Source organism: Schistocerca piceifrons, chromosome 1 (genome assembly GCF_021461385.2).
Source record: "Schistocerca piceifrons isolate TAMUIC-IGC-003096 chromosome 1, iqSchPice1.1, whole genome shotgun sequence".
Taxonomy (NCBI): Eukaryota; Metazoa; Arthropoda; class Insecta; order Orthoptera; family Acrididae; genus Schistocerca; species Schistocerca piceifrons.
Window position 1 is genome coordinate 685,207,425 of NC_060138.1, and position 26,186 is coordinate 685,233,610.

The 26,186-nt window shown below is 40.7% G+C and overlaps 1 protein-coding gene across 2 annotated transcripts in view; it reads right to left on the bottom strand.

Moving 5' to 3' along the window:
* Nucleotides 1-3,110: 3,110 nt before the first annotated feature.
* LOC124709427 (flightin) overlaps nucleotides 3,111-26,186 on the bottom strand; it is a 64,065-nt gene continuing 40,989 nt past the window's right edge. For both annotated transcript variants that reach the window (XM_047240839.1, XM_047240838.1), the window contains one exon: nucleotides 3,111-4,098. In XM_047240839.1, coding sequence (XP_047096795.1) covers nucleotides 3,891-4,098 — 208 coding nt within the window. In that variant the 3' untranslated portion in view covers nucleotides 3,111-3,890. The remainder of the gene's footprint in view (nucleotides 4,099-26,186) is intronic.

The window sequence follows — 26,186 nt, forward strand, 5'->3', positions numbered from 1 at the left end:
AAATGCAGCTAAGTCCATCACTTACAGAACCATAGCAGTTTTTCAACAAATTGTTAGAGATATAAAGACTCAAGGCTTTGTTAACAGAGCCCTTTCACTTTATTTGTTCTGACACTGACAAGAAGTATTTGTTTAAAATATTGGCTATGTTTTTTGGACTGTATACAAGAGTTTCCTCATGTTTGATTTTTAAATTTTCTAAGATTCTTTAGTTCTTCCCTGTCTCACTTCTAATAATAAGCCAAATAGTCTTCATCTTGTGGTTAATGTTACCAATTTGTTGTTCATAATATAATGCTTTTGATTTTTATATCATCTTCTTATGATCTTACAGCACATTTTATAATGATCAGTTTTTGTTGTGTTCTCAGACATTTTAACTGCAATGTAAAATTTACTCTTTGTTTTGCAGCATTGGTTAGTTCCCTTTGTGATGTAGAGTTTTTATTCTAAAAACCTCTTCAAATACAGATGAGAAATCATTTATGAATATGTTAAATATAGTGTTTACCTCATCGACCTGTATTCTGGCTCCAGTCCATATGCTGTGGTTTATATTTAAAGATTTCCAGTGAGTCTATAGTCATTAATATTATTGATTTCCAGGTGGATATTGCTTTCTTGAGAGGTGTTCTGTCATGCAGATTGTGGAATTGTCAGTCATGGTCAGATAACCCATTAAAGACAGGGGTGACAGTGAAGCCACAGCACATTCTTACATCTATAAATAAATTGTCTATCAAAGTCTGACTCTCAGATGTGATCCTAGTGGGAAATTCAACTACTGATGTAAGATTATATGAATTCATCAAGTGTTGAAGCTCTATTTTGCTGTTGCTTTTAGTTGAAAAGTTTACATTAAATTCAACAAGTATGAAAATTTTATTGTTTTTAGACAGTAAAGGAGATAAGACAACCAGAAGAAACACTAAAGTTAGCCTCAGGTGCCATGTAAAATTGTCACCATTATAAGTGTTTTACAATCTACTGTTACGTTTACTGCACATACATCAAACTATTGTTCTAAACAGTATTTCCTTACATCTATAGATTTAAATATTACATTATTTGTAATAAACATAGCTACTCCACTCCTTCCATTTCTGTCCCTACTGTTGTAGATAGCAGAGTTGTAATTATCTAACTGTAACAAGTCAATGCCATTTGTGCTGTGGTGTGCTGAAAAGCACAGTATGTCGGCATTGTTTATGCAATTTCTTTCATTTATTTTAGTTGATAACTGATCTACTTTGGTGATAAGTCCCCTTATGTTTGGTTTAGCTCAATCACTGAGGTGGCACTTATCTTTGAGGCTTCTTGTTCTTTGTGTTTGTAGTTAAAAAATCCTTCTGATGAGAGGGGTGCAATACCTTCTATTTGTTCTTTTGTTGTTGCTTCCTCTCCTGCATGTAATGTTACGCCTAAAAATATCTTTGGTGTCCTTGTCGTGCATGGCTTCTCCTCGCTGATGCCAGTCAGTAGATGGGTTTACTTCTGGAACTTGCAAAAGTTGTGTTACATTCACCTCTGTCTTTTTTTGGTTTAAACCACTTCATAATTTACATCTGACTGATGACTTTATTGTTTGCAACTTACCTAAAACACTTGGTAATTTGTATATGTTTGCCAATTATCCCATTTTTCTTAATGTTCCCCCAAATGCAAGTCCATATTTTGTCAACTAGTAACTCCTTTCTGGACACATTTAAATGAAGACCATATACCGTCTGGTACTTCCAGCCTAAGCTGCTTATGATTAAAACATCAGCATTCTTGAAATGAGCACATATTTCAATGATACACTTGTTTCAGCACTAATTTCACAGTTCACACATTACAAGGATGGTAGTTTATAATGATATGGGATATTCACAACACGTACATTTGTATGGATTAAATTATTTAAATGTTTCCTCAATTTGCACTAACCTTCTATGGCTGGCCGGAGCAGTAAGAGATAGTGGTCATGTACGAGAGAGTTGTGCTTTCGTGTGCGAATGTGTGTTTTCTTTTTTGAAGAAGGCTTTGGCTGAAAGCTCAATGTGTAACATCTTTTCACTGTGTCTGTCTGCAACTCAATATGTCATGTCCTATCCTTTTCATAATACTGTGGATATTGCAACCTGAATTTTCCATTGTTTCATTTCTATAGATGTCATTTGATCCTCCCAGCAATACTACAAAATTATCTTTATTCAAATTAGCTGCATCCGTTAGTTTTGTTAAGGTTGTAATCTCACATAATAGGACACCTGTCGTTATGAAACCAACTGCCTTGAAATCACATTTTTCCACCAAAACTGCAGGAATTTCACAATGTTATTATACTATCTTTTAGTACTTGGTTGACATACCTTATAGTGTTTCATGAACTTTGGAAAGCTCTTAAATTATGAACATGAATATATGTGTCAGCAAGCTGTTCTGGAATTTAAATGGTGTTCGGTGGAAACACTGAACTTGCTACTTATTTACTAGTGCCATTTACGAAATTATTATCATAAAATGAAGCGATGATACACTTCATAGGATGTTGACACAAGCCCTATGGCAACAACTGACATCTCTGTTGTGTATGGCTATACAATTGTATGATATATACAGTTGCTTCAAAAAACCTTTTTATACCCTCCATTATATTACATTCTTTTAACTTTAAGTTTTACTGGGATAGCCTACATGTTGATGTAACATAAAATTAGGCTGTCTTTATGTTACATTGCTTTGTGTTGATAATGGCTCAAAAACAGAAAGGTTTTGATGGAAATGATTGTAGTTTTATTTGAATTTCATGAGAACTGTAAACAATACAGCTATATTGACGTTATGACATGTTCATGTAGTTTGAAAAGCACTGAGAAAATACAGGCCTACATAAAATTTTTACAACAATATAAATATGAAAATTTTTCAGTAAGATAATAAGACAGAAAATATGAACAATTTATCCAACCACATGAAACACAGTGTGCAAGAGAAACAGTATATTAACCATGTGTGTAGACAGTTTTTGTCATGAACATCAGGTTAATTTTCAGTTTGTTGCATTAATTTGATTACGGAGATTACCAAGGTTAAACAGATTATTTGATCTCAGTGTAGAGTCAAACTTAATAATTAATGTCTTTTATTGAGTGTCTAATAACAATAATACACTTTATAAGCTTAACTGCTAAATGCATCAAATCAGAAAACATTGCCAAAGTGCAGTATTTAAATATGAGATAGCAATATTTTTAATTGGTGTACACACTAAAATTAATACCCTGCTTCCCCAGAGAAAACAGGTCATTGAGTATTTAAATTTCAAAAATATGTCTTTCCTTATGACATCTACACTTATTTGTCAAAAATTAGCTGTGTAAAAAGCAGTACTTAGATTATTTTAAGAACATGCTGCACAAGGAAAAAAATGTGATTCTTTGCTTCTTACAAAGATACCTTTATTTGTGATCTTCTTTCTCCCACTTTATATGAGAAAATAGATTCAATATGATTTCTTTGTCTTTCCCTTTTGAAAAGCTTGCTTTATTAGAATATCAAGCATGAAGAAAACAAAGAACTCAGAATACTTATGTATATTTGGCAGTGTTAAATAGCTATTAGGAATACATATAATACACTTTTTGTCAAGCTTATTGAACAAAGTACCACTCCACAATGTCTCTGCAATGGCATTCTTGTGAATATGAAAACAAAAGAAATCTCTTATTTTCTTTTTCAGAATTTACTGTTTTTGTTCTGTGATTTTCTATTTAGTGGTACAAACTCTTTATGTGCTTGTAAAATAATGAGCTGCTATGCATATTTACAATTTTATATCTAAATCACCAATTTTTTATTGTATAGTACTGCATCCTTTAAATGAAAAACCTACATGTTGTTTACATTCAGAGTGTTAGTGCTGGATATTTTCTGTACAGATAGTCCTTGGTGTGATACTGATACAGGAAGTTGCTTGCACGGATGTTATTGAGGAGTTCAACATCCTTCTGGCGCTTAGCTAGAGCTTCACTCTTCTTTGGGTTAGTATAAGTACGCAGAGCACGTTCGGCCCACGTCTGTGGTCTTGGAATATCAGATTTGATACCACGTGACCTGAAATGTAAAAGATTACATTAATATTGACGTATACTTTATGCTGTATAGAGGTATGTTATATATTGCCTTCCTGCAGTGCTATGGAGTTATACAGATATGAAAAATATTTTTAAAAAGCAAATTGAAATAAGTATGTACACATGGCTAAAAAAATTGTATCTGATACCAAAATCATACTGAATTTTTTTTTTAAGAATTTGTTTTCCTGAATAATATTGGTTTCAGAAGTTGTGTTGTCATTTCTACATTTCATAGGAAGAATAAGGTACAAGGCCTATAAAATCTGAGAAGGTGAAGAGCCCACAAAACGTTTGTGATCTTACACTTATAAAGGAACAAAGACTAAAGGAACAACAGGATGTGTCATGGCATCTGTGAAGCCAGAGCAGTGGTGGCTGCTGAGTAAGAGGATGTGAACACCCTATCTTTCGACAACTTGCAGATTTATTTGTAATTGCCTTACGTGCCAAATACATACGGAGTTGATAAACAAATTGCTTGGGTTATGCTACGTACATCTAGGTCTTGCCACTCATCTGGAAGTTTGTCAGTGCCACCAGGAAGTTCCACACTGCAACAGATTTCTATCCCCATTCACTCTGCATAAATCCTGCTAGATTGTAGCACACTCCTCAGATATGTTACTTCACTCACTATATAGTAACACTATATCAGACATCACTACACATTAAATTTGTACTGACAGTCCGCCTACTTAGTTGGGTGGTAACATGCTTGCCTGCCATGTAAGTGGTCCTGGGTTCAATTTCCAGCCGGATTGGAGATTTTCTCTGCTCGGGGACTGGGTGTTCTGTTGTCCTCATCATTTCATCCCCATCACCAGCATGCAAGTCGCCCAATGTGGCGTCGACTGAAATAAGACTTGCACTTGGCGGCCGAACTTCCCCGAAGGGGCCTCCCGGTCAACAGTGCCATACGCTCATTTCTTTTTTTTTTTCCTTTTTTTTTTTTTTTTTTTGTGTGTACTGACAGTAAATCTATTTTGTGGATTTCTGCATGAGTTATAGTATATTAAGTTATGAATTTTGTCATACAGTAATATATTTCAGACGTTGTGAATCATAAGGGCCTAAAGCACATCACCATCGATTATGAGATTGTAGCGTTTATTCATGCTTCTGAACTCTGTTGATCTTATGGTGAGTCAGGTTTATCTGTGCTGTAAACCCACACTGTGTATATGAAAATTCATGAAAAGCTGTAACATTAGTTTCTCTGATATTCACTTAAAGGAGGGATCTACAGCGGTATGCTTTAGGCTCTTATGGATCTCAGTGCCTCATTTGCATACTAGTCAAGTGACGATGTTGGTCACTGCTTGAATTTAATCATTTCCACAAATGGTAGTTTGTGTTTGGAATTTTGTGTGCAGTGTAAACGTGAACTATGTTGAATCTATTTTAAATGCTAACAGAAAAGTAAAGCAGTGAGGATGTGTCATGAGTTGTGCTTGGGTAGTTCAGTTGGAAGAGCAATTGCCCCTGAAAGGTCCCAAGTCTGAGTCTCATTCCGGCACACAGCTTTAATCTGTCAGGAAGTTTCATACCAGCACACACGCCGCTGCACACCGAAAGTCTCATTCTGAGAACAAAAAAATAAATTACCAGGAAAAGTTTGCTGCAAAGAATTAGGGTCTCCAAGAAAGGATCCTTTGATTGAGAGAGAGATGAAATCAAATAAGCATGACTACAAGCTAACATTTGACAAAGAAGTGTACAGTTAGAACAAGTTGTTCTGTGGGTGCAGCACAAGAATATCTGATTTTCAGCCCAGAAGTAAATTTGTGAACTAATTCATCTGTTAGGGGGTCTTGTACATGTATCTGAAAGAGTGGAAAAGCATGAAAACTCTCATTTATACAAAAATGTGAAACAGAGTTAGGAAATCTTACACATTAATTATGTACAAAACAACAAAAATCACCATCAATTCTTTCTTTTGTCAGATAAGTTGTGCATCTTATTATTATTATTATTAATATTATTATTATTACTGGCAGTGCCTGTAGTTGTATAAACTTGTTGATAAGCATAACTGGTATACAGCAGGTGATATTAATTTCACGTTCTCAAATTTATCTGAATCTAAAAATTTGTGGACACCCAGAATGTATAATCGTGAGCCACCACTGAGCCAGAGACTATATTCTTTACTGTAAACTAAAGTAAAATTTATGAAAATCTGAGGAAGGTAAAAATAAGGCACAAAGGTAACAAGAATAAAAATTCAAGGGAGACAAATACTGATATTCAGGTTCACAGACGACATTGTACATCCTGGCTGACAGCCAGAAAAAATTTTGCATGTACTAAATTCAATGGATATACTCATTGGCATAAAATTCAATTAATGTTAAAGAATAGTGATGTAAAAGTAATGAAAGGTAGAAGAAAAGAGAATACTAGCTACCTAACTTTAACATTGGGAAAAAATATGCAATAGAAATGAGTGGATTCTATTACTTAGAAAAAATGTTTATACTAAGTGGCAAAAGCTAGGAATACGCAAGAAGTAGTCTTATAAAGGAGAATCTAGAGATTGAGGACCAATTAGCAGAACAGGTAGGTATAAGTCTCCTAAGGGATAGAGAATTAGTTTATCTGGTAATGATGTGTGAGGAGAAGTTCATAGGAAGACTTAAATTGATACCTGGCACATTACTTGCAGAACGACTACTTCCATAGACTGTCAGTGGCTGTGTATAGGGCAAGCAAGAAGAAGAATCTACAGTTTGTCTACAACAGTTCAAGAGGAATGGCAGGAAATGGGTATGCTCAAGAAGTACATTTCTGGCTTTAGTCCCTATGTTTTAAGTTGCTACACATGATCACACATGAAGCCTGCAACCATTATATACTAGTCAACTGAGCATACCTTTAGCTTTGCTTCAGGTCACTAAATAACAAGAACCCACATGTTACAAAAAACTTTATTGATGTCTTTCGGATATAGTTCAGCATCAGAATATCAGAAACAAACTTGACATGATGCTTTATATCAAATTTATTTCTGACATTCTGATGATTCGCCACACCTGAAATACACTGATAAAATGTTTATAACAAGTGGATTTTTTTTTTATTTAACAACCTGAAGCAGTGTTAAGGAAGTTCTCAGTCGATTTCTACATTCACAGCACCCATATAAAAAGTCTGCTGGGATGTGTCTGAGGGGTTTTTGCCCTCAGTTGATGAAACAGAATGCATATTTGTGTCACTAAGTTATTCCTATTGAAATTCTCAAATGTTGGCTAGAATGTAAAGTGTTTCCACCTGATTCAAAGAGATTAGGAATGATGTTATCATTCGAGATGCAGTTTACGCATTTATTTTGCATAGAAAGATTAGAGCCTTCAGATATGCTGTTACTCTCTACACGGATAACAGTAAGCTCTATATAAAAATAACTTGCATTATAATTATAATTATGACAAAAATAGTACAACAGTGAACATAATTATTATAGTAATGCCAGCTGTATTAACATTGCCTGAAGTAGGCTTTGTTTTCCAAAGTTTAACATTCATTACAAATGTTAGTAACAGCATACAACCAGGATGACATGATAGCAGTATGGAAAGAATTAACTGTGAGGGAATCAACATGGATGATATCAGGAGAAGCATCAGTCTTCTCTTGAATGCAGCATGGTTTTGGAGCATACACAGCTAACTGGGTAGTTTGTTCCACAAAGGTGTGGCTAAAACGTGGAAAAGATTTACAGTTATGTACACACAGACCTAAGACAATATCTGTGGTAGATCTTATACTGTATTTGTTGAATGATTGTGGGAATTTTAGATGTGTGGAGTTATTAGGGAATAAATTGGTAATGTAAGCCTAACAGGCCATTTACGTCCTCAGCCACCTGTTCTCACATTGGTAACAACTAACATGCTGCCTCTTCAAGGACTTACCTCTGTTATTGATGATATCCTTCAGTCAGTTACAGTGGTGTCTGGAGATGGATTAGAGGCAGGTTATATGTGTAGACATGTTATGGGTCTTATGCTGTCAGGGATCCCACACCCATGGTGCCCAGTTTTGAAGGGAGAAGTTAACTGTTAGCAGTTTTGAACTGAAAAGAATAACATTGTTTAGAATTACAAGTGTACAATATTTTTAAAGCATCGGGAATACCAGATACCTGCAATAAAACTATGAGTATATTCGAACATCGGAAGAATATATTCGACATATTTGGCTTTTTTGCATCCGCTTTTTATGTCTTACAAATTAGCAAAAGAGTTTTATTTACATGTTCTGTTCTACTGTAGTGTGCTGTGGATTACTACAAACACTCGTCGCAGTTTTATTGATAGATTATTTGTTTTACATGATAAACAAAGCTCACCTAAAAGTTATCGTTTAATGTTCCCTGGTACCAAACGGCATGGATCGCACAACAGTGAAACAGACTGACACACAGAATATGTAGTGCCAAAGTCTGATAGCCATTCATCTGAATTAAGGTCAGTGACAATCTAGCTCATTTAGTGCCGCTATTGTGATTTTGTCTTGTGGAACTGTAATATTAAGGGGCAATCAAAAAGTTTCCGTTTGAAGACCGTACTGTGCAGAATCGGTATACCAACCGGGCAAAATAGCCGTGGCAATGGAGCCAGTGGTCCCACTGACGCACCAGTTTGAAGATCCCCATTTGGCAAAACACCGTGTGCTGCTATGTCAAGAAGGCTGTAACTGCTTGCTGCCAGTCCTCATCCGGCAGCCATCGTCAATCCTTCAAGGTACTGAAGGCTTGATAATCACATAGGGAGAGAGCAAGACGGTGGATTTCGGCAGACATGCTGCCCCGTACACATTCTTCATTCTGCAGTCGATGTTATCAGGTGTTTGTCCTTCGGTAGCCAAGAAAAGAGTAAAAGCACGTCGGTCCTGTTTGTAGCATTTGGTAATAACGTCGCCGTATTTCACGTTTCCACATTTACCGCACGCACGTCGGAGAGAGACAAATGCCGCACTAATCCCTTGCCTACATGTCTGTGCTGGTAAATCCACCGTACGTCGCACTTATGCAGCAGCACCGCCTTCAAACGGAAACTTTTTGGTCGTCTCTTGTAATTAATCAGTTTTGAGACTAGTCAGCACCTACAACTTCGGGCAACTGCCAGTTGTATTTGCCGTATTGTATTTGTATTGAAAAATCTGCAACTGTAATCTCTTCACATTCAGTGAAAACAAGAGTAGGAAGGAGCACACTGGTCACTTGGTGAGCTTCAACGTACACAGGACTTGAGTAGATGGTGTTCCAAAAATTTTATTCCACTTTTATAATGAAGAGAGTTATTATTATTATTCGTAAATGTTAGCTTTTCCTTTCTACTATATGGATAAAGCGAAGAGGGTCAACGGTGGGGGGTAGTAACTCGAGTAATGTTGATTGTGTTGCTCGGATAATGGCTCAAAAATCGAGGTGCGTAGTATCAGAAAAATAAAATTTTATTAGCGTTACCTCTGGCATGTTATACGGAACTAAAACATTCAGTGTAATAACGTGTACTTATTAGTGAATAAGGGTCCCGTAGTTAATCAGTATTACGCCAGCCACGCGATCTTAAATCAACTCATATTTTACCATAAACGAAATGCCACGCACTTGGGCTGAGTAGGAACAGATAAGCTATGTGCAGTCCTGTGACAACTGATGGCAGAGTTCTAGCTCACGTCATGTACCCGGAAGTAGAACACAACAGCCTAATTTAAGATATATCTGTGGTTAAGATCTATCTGTTTCGTGTGGTTACTGTTTAACGCCACTAACAGTTGGTGTAGTGTGGGCTTGGTCGTTTAGACAACGAACAGTGAACAATAACCCCCGATTATGTAAAGAATCGAACCCCCAAGCATAAGACAACTCCAAACGTCTGATTACAAGTGAGGGTGTTTTGTGATGTTTAGCATGTAAGCAAGAAATAGTTTCAAAAAGGTTTGAAATTGTGTTTGACTTTTTTTTGAAGTAGCTAAGCACTCTCGTCATAAAATACTGTATGAGTATTATCTATATAATTTGCACTCTGTTTTAAAGATCATCATCTCATTGTCTATGACGTCATATCTCCTTAACTGTATGTCGTATAATAAGATAACTTTCCAGGTACATTCAGTGGTACATGTGGGTATTGTCTGCAAAATATGTTGCGAATAGAGTTGTCAGTCAAGAAATAATAAATTAAAACGTCATGTTTGATGCTGAAGTTTTGCTGTATGAAAAGCGAAACTGTAGTAGGCGGCTAAGTGATAAACTTTTTCCCTCTCATTATTTCCTGTAGGGGGTGAGCGAGAAAAAGTTTCTGAAAGGTTTGAAATTATGTGTAAAGCTTTTTGGAAGTCTCTCGTGCTCTCGTTTTCAAACAGTGGATGGATATAATCTGGATATTCTGGACACCGTGAGTTGCGCTGTCTCAAGACCTGCACACAGTTTCTAACTGTAATACTGTGTTCAACCTTTAACATAAGATTACACCTCTTAATGACTAGATTGTGACACTGTTTTAAGTTTTTGAATTCAGCCAGTAACTGTATGAAATGCTGAAAGTCAAATTTTTGTTGCTCCTCAAACTTGCAACTTCACCGTGCACTGGGTTAGCCGTTTAGTAAAATAGGTTCCAGCATTCGTCTGTTGTGACACTAGTGATAGGGGAACCACAGAAAACGTAGTTCAGGGTGGCGGGTCGGGGATTTGAGCCACAGGCGTCCCGAAGGAAAGTGCAACACCTACCGCGACACATCGCCCTGCCCTGTCTTTGTACCGCCGAAGAGCACGTATCGTGTAACATGTCAGTTGACTTTTACTGGCTTTAACTGGTGATGTACAGGTAGCACAGTGATTTAGGCATGGTGATTGAGGTTCAAGTCCCTGTCTGCCCATGCAGATTCACAGTTACCTCGGCTTTCCTAAATCAGTGTGGGAAGGGCTGGCGCGGTTTCTTCGAATATGCTGCAGCTGATGTTATTTGTCGTTGACCTATTGAGTTGTATAAGTAGCTAAACGTATAGTATAATATGCATTACGAATTTCACTGTACAAATGCGATGCATCGCTGTAAGGCGTTAGCCAAATGGCAATAAAAATAATATTGTAAACGCCACTGCTCCAGTTCTTACACTCCGTTGCGAACAACACGTTTATTGCTGCAGCACAACTTAAACTCTGAGTGCTTGTGCACCCGTTCGAGACGTGTAAACATTCAGGAAATGTAGGGCAGTGTAAGCGAAAAAAACTGAAAAGCTATAAAGCACTGAAAATACAGGGATATAAACATATAGCTAATTTCAAAGTTTCCAAAATCCATTTTTTTGTTTATCTCACAACGTTTGTTGTCTTGGCCACCCGATTGCTCACAGCATGGACATGAGAAGAACTGTCAGCACTAAAGTGGACAGAAATAATTGTCGTCGCTGTTTCCCAGAAAAGGTGTGGTGTGACATAATTGATTAACAACTCATTGACCCAGTTATTATTGACGATTGTTTTAGTGGTGCATGGTATCTGTATTCCCTGAAGAACCCATCGATCGAGTACTGGTTACCTTAACCACGTTCCCCACGATAGATGGCAGCATATCTCAGAAAAACTTATCTTGGTCATTGGGCTGGTCACAGCAACGTTGTTGCATGTCCGCAAAGACAACACATGAGATACTTCTTTGCACGTCTGAAGGCCGAAGTCTGTAGGTAAAAGAAATAATCGAGAGAGAAAATGCTTGCTCGTGATTCTAACGCTAGTGCTCAGTTACAAGAGATTGTAGTCACCATCTCTGATTAGGAACTCTATGTCTGACTGACGAGACACAAAATACTATGAAGTCCCTCACGACTTTTTCGAATATAGGTTACCAAACTGAGGAACCTTTCCCGGTGTTCTTACAACAAATCAGTGCAAGGAACGGTCTTTTAATTTATCCTGACTGTATTGTTCGCAAACAACGCAGTTACACAGAAGGCAACGTCAGGCCAAATTTATCCAGACATCCCACACAAACGCGCTCTGTGTGGTGTCTAGCTAAGAAGTTTTGTTGTCGCATTGTGGATTTATGGTTTCAAAAGAGGTTTGTTTGTGAATGTTCCACCAGAGAGATTGCGCGTGAGATGCGAAGCTGTTGACAATTAGAAACGTCTCGGAAACACTAAATCCCATCGTGTTTCTCACGGGTTGAAGAAATTAACCGACTACGACCGTTGAACTCAAGCGTACAGTAAGCCTTCTGGTCGGACATCGGTGCCAGCACAGCTACAGTCGTCAGCGTCAGAACTTTTCGTCCATGATTGGTGGCCCTACGTTTTCATGGCCGTGCTACTGTCGAGGACCAGCTTGTCATTAAATGAATGACGTCATTGATATGCGGAGTAATGGAAGAGGGGTTTGCACAGTGATGTATTATGGTATATTATGCGACACTGGAATGTATGGATCTGGACAGTGTCTACGGAACGATTATTGACTCAAGTGGCTTGTGGCGACCGTGAAATTCTGTATTATTTGGGTCAGACAGCTACTTCAGAAAGGTGTCAAAGTGAAGACAAGTGCTTGTGAAAACATTTGAAACAGAAAAACGCTCCCCGCATTGTGCGACATGACGACAGACCGGCTGCAGAGCTGGAGGCGGTGGCGAGTGTTGTGACAGTCTGCAGCGAGCGGCCGGCCGTCGATCGAGTAATGCTAGAGTGCACGTGGCTGACCGCCGGGACCGGGTTTTGCCGAGACCGGAGCGTGCGCTCTTGGTTGAAGGACGGAGAAAGGACTGTAGCAGCTAAGATGGACGAAATGAAAGACGAATATAATATTTTTCAATGAATAAACGTGAGCCTACACCACAAAAATCGCGAGCACTGCAACTTCAAGCCTGATTCTGGGATTAATATTACGAAAGTTGAAATTGTTTCTAATTATGATAGATCATAAAATTAATAACAACTAAACCAATGAAACTATTTCATCACATGAGATGCCGTACAAAGGCTGAAGACGTCAGTAAACACAAGAGCTGCTTTTGAATATTGCAGCCGGCCGGTGTGGCCGAGCGGTTCTAGGCGCTTCAGTCTGGAACCGCGCGACCGCTGGGGTCGCAGGTTCGAATCCTGCCTCGGGCATGGATGTGTGTGATGTCCTTAGGTTAGTTAGGTTTAAGTAGTTCTAAGTCTAGGGGACTGATGACCTCAGACGTTAAGTCCCATAGTGCTTAGAGCTATTTGAACCATTTGAAGCCAACGTCTTGCTGCATCAATAAACCTACATACTGCTTCCTGCGAACAGCATCCTCCATTGGGCCAAACAGATGGAAGTCGGAAGGTGCGACATACAGACTGTAGGGTGGATGAGGGAGAAGAGTCGAATGACAGTTCGTGAGCTCCTTTTGGGTGCGCAGTCTTGTGTTGCCACGGAGAAGAAGTTCGTTTGCATTTTTGTGTCGACGAACACACTGAAGTCTTTTCCTCAATTTGCTGTGGGTGGCACAATATGCTTCAGAGTTGATTGGTGCACCGTGCTGGGAGACATGGAGCAGAATGATCCATTCAGAGTTCCAGAAGACAGTCGCCATGACTTTACTAGCTGAGGGTGCGGCTTCAGACCTTTCCTCCAGAGGAGAGGTGGTGTGCCACCACTCCATGGATTGCCGTTCGAAGTGACGAACTCATGTTTCATTGTCTGTGACGAAGTTCGACAAAAAATTGCCATGATCAGCCTCGCAGCGTGCAAGCAGTTTCGCACAGATGGTTCTTCGTTGCTCTGTATCGTCTTCTGTTAGACGGCGAGGAGGACATAAGGTACACACCATTCAGTACACCAACTGGTGAAAGAATTTGTCAGTACTGCTGATGGAGATGTCCAGTTGAGCAGCGAGATGTTTGACTGTGACGTCTCGCCCTCGAATGAGAGTATCTGCACGTTCCAGCAATCCACGAGTCACAGCTGTGTGTGGCCGGCCGGCACGTGGGTGAACGGACAGGTTTGCGCGACCTTTTGCAGTGATGACAGACGCCTTGCTCAAGGACTAACCGTGCTTTTGTTCACTGCCAGGTCTCTATAGACGTTCTGCTGGCACCTGTGGATATCTGCGATGCTCTGGTTTCCCGCCAAAAGAAGCTCAATGACAGCTCTCTTCTTGGAACGTACCTTCACTACAGACACCATTTTGCAGACTATGTATAGCGCTGCCACATACTAGAACTCCATGAAACTACAGCGGCTGAAGCGGGAATGTCTCACAACAAATTCTGCAATTTTTGTAACCGAAATTGGTGCATAAAAGTGTGTTGTGTTACTTATTGAAAGCCTGTTGTATGTACCATTTTATCTAAGAAAGCATATTCTGCGAATTCTGATTTTCACAACTGTATGGCCTATTCAAATCGGCAGTTGATTTTAATTCATCACAGTTCGGCCAATGTGCACGAAACATCTATAAATTATACAGTGTGAATCACCTAAAGCTTGCACCGCAAATATTGCAGATATTGCGGGACTGGAAAGTGCTATTGATGTGTGGTTTTCACAGAAGGGACTGGTAGTCGGCGGTTCATATAGTTAGCCAATAAAGAGGTTTAAATTGAAGTTGGAGGGGGGGGGGGGGGAGGGACCAGGGATGTCATCTGCATTGGGACTTGACGCTGAATCAGTGGCAATGAGTGAAAATGTGTGCCGGACTGGGATTCGAACCCAGGCTCTCCTGCTGACTAGGCAGGTGTGTTAACCATTTGCGGCACCCCGGCACAGTGTTTATTGCAACTGCGTGGACTATTTCGGCACACCTCCTGGCCGACCCCCAATCCCACCGAGCACCATCTGTCCCCAGTCCCTGTCCATGGCCGGCCGTTGTGGCTGAGCGGTTCTAGGCGCTTCAGTCTGGAACCGCGCGACCGCTACGGTCGCAGGTTCGAATCCTGCCTCGGGCATGGATGTGTGTGATGTCCTTAGGTTAGTTAGGTTTAAGTAGTTCTAAGTTCTAGGGGACTGATGACCTCAGATGTTAAGTCCCATAGTGCTCAGAGCCATTTGAACCATTTGAACCCTGTCCGTGTTCTCCTTGCTTGCTAAGCTGAGACTCCCAGAGGACGTCTGATGTACTAGCGCATCCGCACTGAAGAAGGTAGATCCATTGCCCACCTAGGCAAATAAGTTATATGAATGCTTGGTTTCTATTCTTTGGGACATGTCTGAAAGAACAGACACCTTGCATTCATATAATAAACCGATTGTAATAATACCTAGAAAGTATATTTTTTTGTGCAAACATACACTTTTTTGAATGGAACAATGCGTACTGACAGTAAGAAACTAAAAGCACGGTACATTAGAATGTCAGCAGTGTTTGTAGTAAAGGATGCTGCAAGAATACCATTACTTGTTTTCGGCCGGCAGGCGCAGATGTAAAGGGGTTATGATGTACTTGGTGAACAGTACAGTGGTCCTACCTTGTGGTGGTCACACACAGTTGACCGTAATCTCCACGATGAGTATGCGTGCATTCACGATCCCAAGCGGTTCAAGATCTAGCCGCTGTCACATGCACAAGCCCCACAAATGTCTACTAGGCTTGTTACCACTAGGTTCGAAGAGCACACAAGTATTAAGGAGATTCTTCAGGAACTGAAATGGGAATCCCTGGAGGGAAGGCGGCATTCTTTTCGAGAAACACTGCTGAGATAATTTAGAGAACTGGCATGCGAAGCTGACTGCAGAACGATTGTACTGCCGACAGATGTAGAAATCTGGTACTGGGGGACTTGACAAGCCAGGCACGTGGAGACCCTCAATGAGGTCCATTTGAAACACTATCAGGTGCTGAGAATGCTGTCTCACACGAGTACGCAGCATCTCCGTGTCCTCCACAGTTATCAGTCAACGTCTGACGCTGTTCACTCACTTTATATACCCCATCAAGCTTAGTAAGAATACTAAACACGAACAACACTAATGCACTCAGGTGGTCATTCTGTCACGAAGAACTGCAAATTTACAATCAGTTACGGTGTGCTCGAAATTGCTGCAACCGTCTGGGCATATGCGGCATTTGACACAATTCTTTTCCAGTCTAAAAAGAAAAGTGATCGAGATATGAACTAAATTTACTGGACTGCTCTGCTCAAAACCTGACTTGAACAGACTGAACATTTTTAAGATGATCTAGTGTACTAATTGCATGATGGACTGATTATAACAAAATTCCGGCAATTTCTGTTGATCACACTTCGGGAAGAAAGGAGACAAATTCTGCCATCAATGTGTAAGAGCTTAGTGGAAAGACCAGACGTTAAGTAAATACTTTGAAAGTCGCAACACGAGGTCCTGGCGTCACTAGTAGCCACACGGCTTTCGATTGGGAAGGGATCACGTAGATCAGTCGCATCTACGTGGTATGGTACGACTATGGTATCAGGTGGATCACAACTGGAGTAAATAAACTCGTGCAAATACATGGATGTAACAATTAGAGGGGATATGAAACTGAGTTTTTAAAAGTGTTATTATACTTACTTTTCTTATTAGTTTTCATTCCATCCTCATATGGTGAATGTCAGACTGTCTGAAGGTTTATAGAATGATCACATACGTTCAATCCTAGGTAAAGCAAGTGTCAGACCTCAGTTTATAGGTAGGATACTCGCAAAACGCAGTCCGTGAGATCGCTTACAAAACACCTCTGCGACACATCTTAGAATATTGCTCAGTAATGTGGGATACATATGAAATAGGACAAAAGGACATATGTCAATATGTTCAATTGCTAGAGATAGATACCACCTACCCCTGAAAGCTTGCTTCCAAAGTTTCAAGAAGTAGTATTAAGTGAAGAATCTAGGAAAATTAAGTGAAGAATCTGTCAACCCTCTCTCTCCTTTGTAGGGACGGTGAAACCAAGAACAGACTAATTGCAGTAAGCACAGAGGCATTTAAACAGGCATTGCTCGCGCGCTCCATATGTGAATGGAAAAAAAGCTAACCAAAATACCGGCTAGTTATAATTAAACTTTCCCTATTTAACACGTTGTAACACAGAATGTAATTACCGTATGAGTACCAAACTTGATAGCATTAATGTCCAGAGTATGGGGTGCATGATTCTCATGCGTCTCAGCGCCACAGTCCAGTTCCAACTATGGTCACCAGGTGTCGTGATCAGTCACCACTATTCATAGTCTCACACACCCCACCATTCCCAGTGCACATGTTGACGTTTCAATATGAACTTGGACAAAAGGTGCAGGACATTATTGGTGGACTTCTATTATCAAAAAAACAGTAATGCTGGAGCTGCACGTCGAGAATATCACCGGCTGAAAGGATTACGGGAGGGTCCACTTTCTCCACCAGTTGTGCGGAGCATGGTGAAGTTTGAATCAACTGGAGAACTGGGTGTTGCTCCGGCAAGAGGCCGACGACCAGTTTCACCACATGAAGTTGATGAAATCGCTGTTCCTATGGCAGACAATTCCCGATCGTCAGGCAGTGCGCATGCTGTGTCACGACAGTTGAACATCCCATGGTCCACTGTAAGAAAGGCGCTTCGAACCATTCTCAGATGTATCCGTACAAGATCCGTATCGTACAGCAGCTTGCATCACAGGGGCACAACGATGCTCTCCACCTTCTCGCAAGGATTGAAGATGGACCATCCTATGGACAGACGATGCTCATTTTTCTCCGATGAGTGAGGTGTACACACAGAATTGCCGAGTGTGGGGATCTTCACCTCCAGTCACTGTGCATGAAGTTCCTCTGTATGGTGAACATGTCACTGTATGGTGTGCCTTCAGGTCTACGTTCACCACTAGCCCATTATTTTTTGAACAGGTTGGCGCTGAAGGACCAAAAGACGTGCAGTGTGACTGGCCAGCTTTACTGCGATATGCATCGCCAGCATGTCATACACGCCCCACGGGAGAGAGACCCATTGAACTCAACAGTTTTCATGCAAGATGGGACCCCATGAGCCCATCGCTCGTGCAATTCACCTGCTTCTCCGCAACACATTTGGAGAAGATCGAATTATCAGCTTGGCTGGCACGATCACCTGATTTCACTCCTTGTGGCTTCTGGTTGTGGGGTTACCTGAAGGACAAGGTTTACAAGGGGAACATGCACACATACACTGATCTGAAGCGCAGCATATCAAGAGAGGTAGCCAACATTCCTACGGACGTGCTTCATTCTGCTGTGCAGAATGCAATCCTGTGCTTTCAGAGTCTTCTGGATACTGATGGGCGCCAATTGAGCCCCTTTTGTAGCAGTAATAGTACCGGTATGTAATGGTATGGAGTTCCATAGCAGCATATTAAAAGTGTTTGAATTCAATTGATTCTGTATTTTTTTCTCTTCCACATGACCTCGACATTAATGCTACCAAGTTTTGTTCTTTTACAGTAATTAAGTTTAGTGTTATAACCCTTTAAATAGGGAAAGTTTAATTATAATCACCGGGTGTATGGTACAATGGGAAGTACCCCATTGTATGCACTTCACAGTGGTCTACACAGGAGTATGGATGTATATCTCGATCTGAAAACCCAAAGAGAACAGAAGAAGAAGAGAGAGAAAGCAAAATGAGGGTTTAGCACGTCGATGACAAGGGGAGATTATTACAAACAGAACTCAAGCTCAGGCTGAGCAACCATGATATAGTAATTCGGTAGTGTAATTTTGACAACGACCATCACAGCATTCGCCTCAATGTATTTATGGGAAACGCATAAGTCTGTATTTGGATGGCCAGATGGGGTTTTGAGTGTGAGCCCAGTGTCTTAACCACTGTGTCATCTTGCAAGATTTTAAGAAATTCCCTTATGCTTACCAGATGTTCACTCTTAAAATAACCCATATTATTAACATCCTCTGAATGTCAGAGCGGGATTTACAGATGCTGATGCCCTATACCAGAGACTTTGCGTGCTCCTCTCTCGCAACTTGTTTGTTTTCGACTGTCGATGTCTTTATTTTTCATAACTGTTTTGTTAGAAACGGAATGTAACTTTACTGGTTGAAAGGTTATGTGATTTTAATTTAGTTATTACAGAAATGACTCAGATTCATGAAGCCTTTGGAGTATGATCCTACGTGTCAGTATGACGTTGCATCCCTCTGGCCTGGATGGATGCACTTATTCTCTTGGGAAGGATGTCATATAGCCGCTGTATTTCCTCCTGAGACAAGCTGCCTCACAACTGTTGTAACCGTTCCTTTATACCCTGGATATTGGCACCGGGGCGCAATTAACATCTGGCCTGGCCCCACACATGTTCTACTGGATACTAATCTGGGGCCATTGCTGGCCATGGGAGTACCTCAACATCACACAGACACATCAAAAAACGTTTTGCATCACCTCGGTTCCGAGAGTTCCGGTACCTGTACAGAAAATTGGAATAGAGATCAACATAAACATCATTTCCGCCCTTTTTATAGCTCATGGCACCTTCCATGACCACCAGCAGCGTAAGTCAGCCCCACACAATGCCGCACCAAAACAACTCCACCTTGCTGCACTCGCTGGACAGTGTGTCTAAGGCGTTCAGCCTGACTGGGTTGCCTCCAAACATATCTCTGACGATTGTCTGGCTGAAGGCATAAGCGACACTCATCGGTGAAGAGAACGTGATGCCAATCCTGAGCAGTCCATTTGGCATGTAGATGGCCCCATCTTGCAGTCATGGACTGTGCGGCTGGTCCCGGCGGAGGTTCGAGTCCTCCCTCGGGCATGGGTGTGTGTGTTTGTCCTTAGGATAATTTAGGTTAAGTAATGTGTAAGCTTAGGGGCTGATGACTTTAGCAGTTAAGTAACATAAGATTTCACACACATTTGCACATTTGGCCCCATCTGTACTGTGCTGCATGGTGTCGTGGTTGCAAAGATGGACCTCGCTATGGACGTTGGGAGTGAAGTTGCGCATCATGCAGCCTACTGCACACAGTTTGAGTCTTAACACGACGTTCTGTGACTGCACGAAAAGGATTATTCAAAATAGTGGCGTTGCTGTCAGGGTTCCTCCGAGCCGTAATCCGTAGGCAGCGGTCATCCACTAGAGTAGTAGCCCTTGGGCGTCCTGAGCGAGGCATGTCATCGACAGTTTCTGTCTCTCTGTATCTCCTCCGCCTCCGAACAACATCGCTTTGGTTCACTCCGAGATGCCTGGACACTTCCTTTGTTGAGAGACCTTCCTGGCAAAAATCATCAATGCGAACCGCGGTCTTGACCGTCTAGGCATGGTTGAACTACAGACCACACGAGCCGTGTACCTCCTTCCTGCTGGAATGACTGGAACTGATCGGTTGTCGGAACCCCTCCGCCTAATAAGCGCTGCTCATGCATGGTTGTTTATATTTTTGGGCATGTTTAGTGACATCTCTGAACAGTCAAAGGGACTGTGTCTGTGACACAATATTCACAGTCAACGTCTGTCTTCAGAAGTTCTGGGAACCGGGGTGATGCAAAACTTTTTTTGATGTGTGTATAATGGAGGATACTTAAAAGTTACCACGTCGTTCATGGCCTTGCATAGAATACCTTTTAAAAAAGAATAACAGCTAAAATGCGCAGTGATGATAAATGACGATCAAAGCAATGCCAACTTGCACACAGGTATATGAGAAACACAATCAGGACGAGGAAATCTTATCTGGCGGTTCGGTTCAAATGTTCAAACGTATGTGAATTCCTATGGGACCAAACTGCTGAGGTCATCGGTCCCTAAACTTACACAATACTTAAACTAACTTATGCTAAGAACAACACACACACATCCATGCCCGAGGGAGGACTCGAACCTTCGGCGGGAGGGACCGCGCAATCAGTGACATGGTGCCTCTAATGTCTTCTTTGCATTGCTCAAGTGGAACCACCGTTTTATCATTGTTAGTAGATTCTAGCAAATGTGAAAAGACAGCGCACGGTATTGCAGCAGTAATTTCACTTAGTTTGTGAGTAAATTTATGCTTTATGTTTTTTCTTAAGTATATATTGATGTAGAGAGAATCGGTCAAGTATATTCCATTCTCAAAATGTTATTGAAACTTGTGCGAAGTGTATTTTTCTGCTTATTTTATTGTTACTCTTCGTACTGGATGAGGATTTTTGTAAAAAAAATAAGGTGTCTCAAACACGTTTAATAAGTGACCGTACACGCATAAATGCAAAAAATTATAATTTATGTTGAAATTGTTACCTATAATTAGCAATGCTTTTACCTGTTGGTGTATGCATAGAACTAAGCTTTTTTAGTAAAAATATTTTCATTCAGGCTCTCAGAAAATGAGGTAGTACTACCAACTTAGGTATGAGTGATTTATATCTTTTGCTTTAAGGTGGAAACGATGAACAGTAATCGTACAAATACGCTATCGTCTCTACAGCTATAGTGGAATGCTAAAGGCAGCAAGAATGGTTTAGCAAAATCATATTAGCATTTACAACGGTGCAAAAGAGAATGGGGTCCATGGAGCTCTTTAAAAAGGTTCCGGATAGAAAATCAAGATGCTGGTGGGCCTACCGGTCTGAAGAAATGGGGTCGCCCATTCACCTTAGAGTCAGAATTACAACATAAATTACTGAAGAACATAATTACAATGCAAGAGATGGGATTTGGACATACTGACAAATAAGTGAGGGTGGTTGTGTATGAACCGGCAGGTGCAACTCATTGTGAGAAGTTTTTTAACTACGAAAAGCAAATTGCAAGCAAGAGGTAATGGCTCAGTTATAAATATCGATATGGTCACTTTGTGCGTGCCGGATAATTAGTCTGCATACTGGGCTTCCATGTCTAATACTGTTATGATAGACGATATTTTGACAAACTTTCAGATGCCTTTAAGTAACTAGGCTTGTCTCTTCTAAGCAAGATGGAAGATCATTTGTGGAATACAGATGAAACTGGGTTGATGTTTGTCGTCAAGTCCAATAAGGTTGTAACTGCGGTTGGAAAGAAGTTCGTATACAGACTATACAGACACACCTACGCAGAACAGGTAGAAGTTATGACTTCGGTAAGCTGTGTTTCTGCTAATGGGAGTTGCATATCACTATTTATAATTTTCAAAGGTTCTCCGTGGAATAAAGGTTACATGAAGGACTGTCTACCGATCACGCAGGTTGGTCCATCTGAAAACTGGCGGACTACTAAAGAATTGTTTTTAGACTGGTTTCAACACGACATATGCTATTGCTGATGTATTCGCATGGAGGACATATTTCTCCATAACTGCTTGAGCTTGTTACTCAGAATGAAATCTATTTACTTACATTCCATTCTCACACTACGCACATGCTCCAACCTCTGGACGTCGGCATTTACAAAGCCCTTAAGAGTACTTGGAAAGATGAACTGGTCGATTATATGGGGGAAAAACCAGCAGAGAAACCAAATAAAAGAAACTCCCACACCATCTTCAAGATGCCTTTTCTCAAAGCTTCGTCTGGAGAAAACAAAAATACTTTCATGTCCTGAGGGATAATACCCTTGGATCGAAATGCCATTCCCCGAGAAAAGCTGGCTTTATCCAAGCCACTGAACGTCCTGATACACAGGTAGGTGTAGTAATTCTTGCTTGCAAATCACCAAATGGGAGTTCGCAGGCAGATGTTACTGAAATGGCACTAACTCCAGCAACCTCATTATTTCCAGTGGATAGTATACTAAGAACACGAGCAGAAGAAGTACGAAGGAAAATCACAAGAGCAAGGATTGTTGACCCAATGGCTAGGCTCACAAGTGGATATGAACCAAGAGCTCTGGCACTGAGTAGTCCATGAACTAACAAATGGAAAGGAAGCACTTTTTCGGATTCAGCTAGACCTTCCGGAATGAGGTAAACAAAAGGCAGAATTGTTAAAAAAAATTCAATGATGATGACTGTACTTATGGCACATGTGGACGCCAATATTCAAAATTCAGACGAAAGAAAAAAAATGGTAAGAAATGGGTGCAATGCTCATTCCGCCTCTCTCCTTACCAAGAACTTTACCAAAGCGAATCTGCAATGGGAAAAAATTACATGTGTGATCTCTGAGGTTTCACCAATGAGTGAGGTGACACTGCTTGGACAGGAATAATTATGGTGTTAAATTAACGGTGCTCAACTTTGAACCTGAACAATTTACTTGCTATTTGAATTAAAGTTATTTTTATTATAAATATGTAATTTTTGATAATTTTCTTGATTCCTTATGTTACGTTTGATTGTGTAATATAAATGTTCAAAGATACATAAATAATTTCGTCGTAGGCCTATTTATAACTTACGTTAATGTATCACCAAATTAAGAATCCGTATCACAAAATTAGCTACCCTTGTCAACAACACGAGACGTTAATTCCCTCGTCTAGCTGCTGGTAGTCTCTGAACAAGGGTGCATAATGGCACAGAATGTTGCAGGGAGTCGAATCCTTGTTCTCATACAGCAGGAGCAGGCGCGAAGGCATCAAAGCGTGCTTTGTGCACAGTGCGAAGGTCTTCCCTTTTGGTGGTCGGACGTGGTCGACTGGAACGACGACGCTCCCGTGCAGCTCAGCACTGGGCCAGTGTTGTATCCGAATGTCCCACAAACCTGGATACTTCACGATTTGATCAGTCTGCCAAATGGAGACCAGGTGCTGATACCGTTGTCTCGCAAGGGCACGCAGTATGGCTGGTCCTTCATAGCGATCACTCAACATCCGACACTATTCACGCCCCTGCCAAGCCTGGGAACAAAGTTAAATACAAAGAATACTATTGCACTCTGGTGGCCGTTCTACTCCTCACAGAGAACTGCCACTCCCTAATCATTTACATAGCCACTGATGGTGTTTATGTGTACGAAGTTACATTGACGTCCGAACATGTCTTCTGGGTACTTCACTTCTTCCGTCAGGCAGTGCATATTTATTTATTTACTTGCTGTCATTTCTCTAGTTTCATACCTAGAAACAAAAAGCCACTGTACAGGTTTTTTTGTGAATCATCAGTCTTCTGACTGGTTTGATGCGCCCCGCCACGAATTCCTCTCCTGTGATAACCTCTTCATCTCAGAGTAGCACTTGCAAACTACGTCCTCAATTATTTGCTGGATGTATTCCAATCTCTGTCTTCCTCTACAGTTTTCGCCTCTACAGCTCCCTCTAGTACCATGGAAGTCATTCCCTCAAGCCGGCCGCTCTGGCCGAGCGGTTCTAGCGCTTCAGTCCGGAACCGCGCTGCTGCTACAGTCGCAAGTTCGAATCCTGCTTAGAGCCATCTGAACCATTTTGATTCCCTCGTGTCTTAACAGATGGCCTATCATCCTGTGCCTTTCCTTATCAGTGTTTTCCGCATATTCCTTTCCTCTCCGATTCTGCGCAGAACCTCCTCATCCCTTAACTTATCAGTCCACCTAATCAACATTCGTCTGTAGCACCACATCTCAAATGCTTCGAATCTCTTCTGTTCCGGTTTTCCCACAGTCCATGTTTCACTACCATACAATACTGTACTCCAGACGTACGTTCTCAGAAATTTCTTCCTCGAATTAATGCAAGTATTTGGTATTAGTAGACTTCTCTTGGCCAGGAATGCCCTTTTTGCCATCGCTAGTCTGCTTTGATGTCCTCCTTGCTCCGTCCGTCATTGGTTATTTTACTGTCTTGGTAGCAGAATTTCTCAACTTCATCTACTTCGTGACCATCAATGCTGATGTTAAGTTTCTCGCTCTTCTCATTTTCACTACTTTTCATTACCTTCGTCTTACTTCGATTTATTCTCAATCCATACTCTATACTCATTAGACTGTTCATTCCGTTCAGCAGATCATGTAATTCTTCTTCACTTTCACTCAGGATAGCAATGTCATCAGCGAATCCTGTCATTGATATCCTTTCACCTTGTATTTTAATTCCACTCCTGAACCTTTCTTTTATTTCCATCATTGCTTCCTCGATGTACAGATTGCACAGCAGGGGCGAGAGGCTACATCCTTGTCTTACGCCAATACAAGCACTTCGTTCTTGGTCGTCCATCTTATTAATCCCTCTTGGCTGTTGTACATATTGTATATGACCCGTCTCTCCCTGTAGCTTACCCCTAGCATTTTTCAGAATTTCGAATATGTTGCACCACTTTCGATTGTCGAACGCTTTTTCCAGGTAGACAAATTCTATGAACACGTCTTCATTTTTCTTTAATCTTGCTTCCATTATAACGCCAACGTCAGAATTGCCACTCTCGTGCCTTTACCTTTCCTAAAGCTAAACTGATCGTCATCTAGCGCATCCTCAATTTTCTTTTCCCTTCTTCTGTATATTATTCTTATTAGCAACTTCGATGCATGAGCTGTTAAGCTGATTGTGTCGTAATTCTTGCACTTGTCAGCTCTTGCCGTCTTCGAAATTGTGTGGATGATGCTTTTCCGAAAGTCAGATGGTATTCTACATACCAACGTGAATAGTCGTTTTGTTGCCACTTCGCCCAATGATTTTAGAAATTCCAGTAGAGTGTTATCTGTCCCTTCTGCCTTATTTGATCTTGATATAAATGAGAATAACAAAAAATATAAATGAGAACAGAAAATATAAATGAGAATAACAGAAGAAAAAATTACATAACGGAATGAATTGTATCAGTAGAAACTGATTATCTACAACAGTTTCAAATTAGTCTACTTCTAAATGAAAACTATCCTTTGATCTGGATATCAACCAGCAGAATGTTCGTTTTATCAAAGCATAGTGTGATTCTCTGTTTCTACATGAGACATGCTACTAGTTTCCAGATACGCTATCTGTCATTATATGACACATAATATACTCTTGCTCTATAATACTCACTTCCTTACATTTAGTTACATTGGTACGTAACGTATCACAGTGATTGTTTTACACTTTATGTGGACTATCACAGCTTGGTACCAGCTCGCATGCTGCGTCGACCAAACGGCACCTCACGTGGATGTCCGTTTCCCGCAACTCCTGTAGGCTGTTTCCAGAACGAGACGTTGCTCTCATGCTTCCCACTTGTACCCAAAACGCGCAAGTTAGCACCGACTTGGAGTGGGCGGTGATGGGTTCTTCGTTGATTCGCACCCGTATGCGTTCCCAATA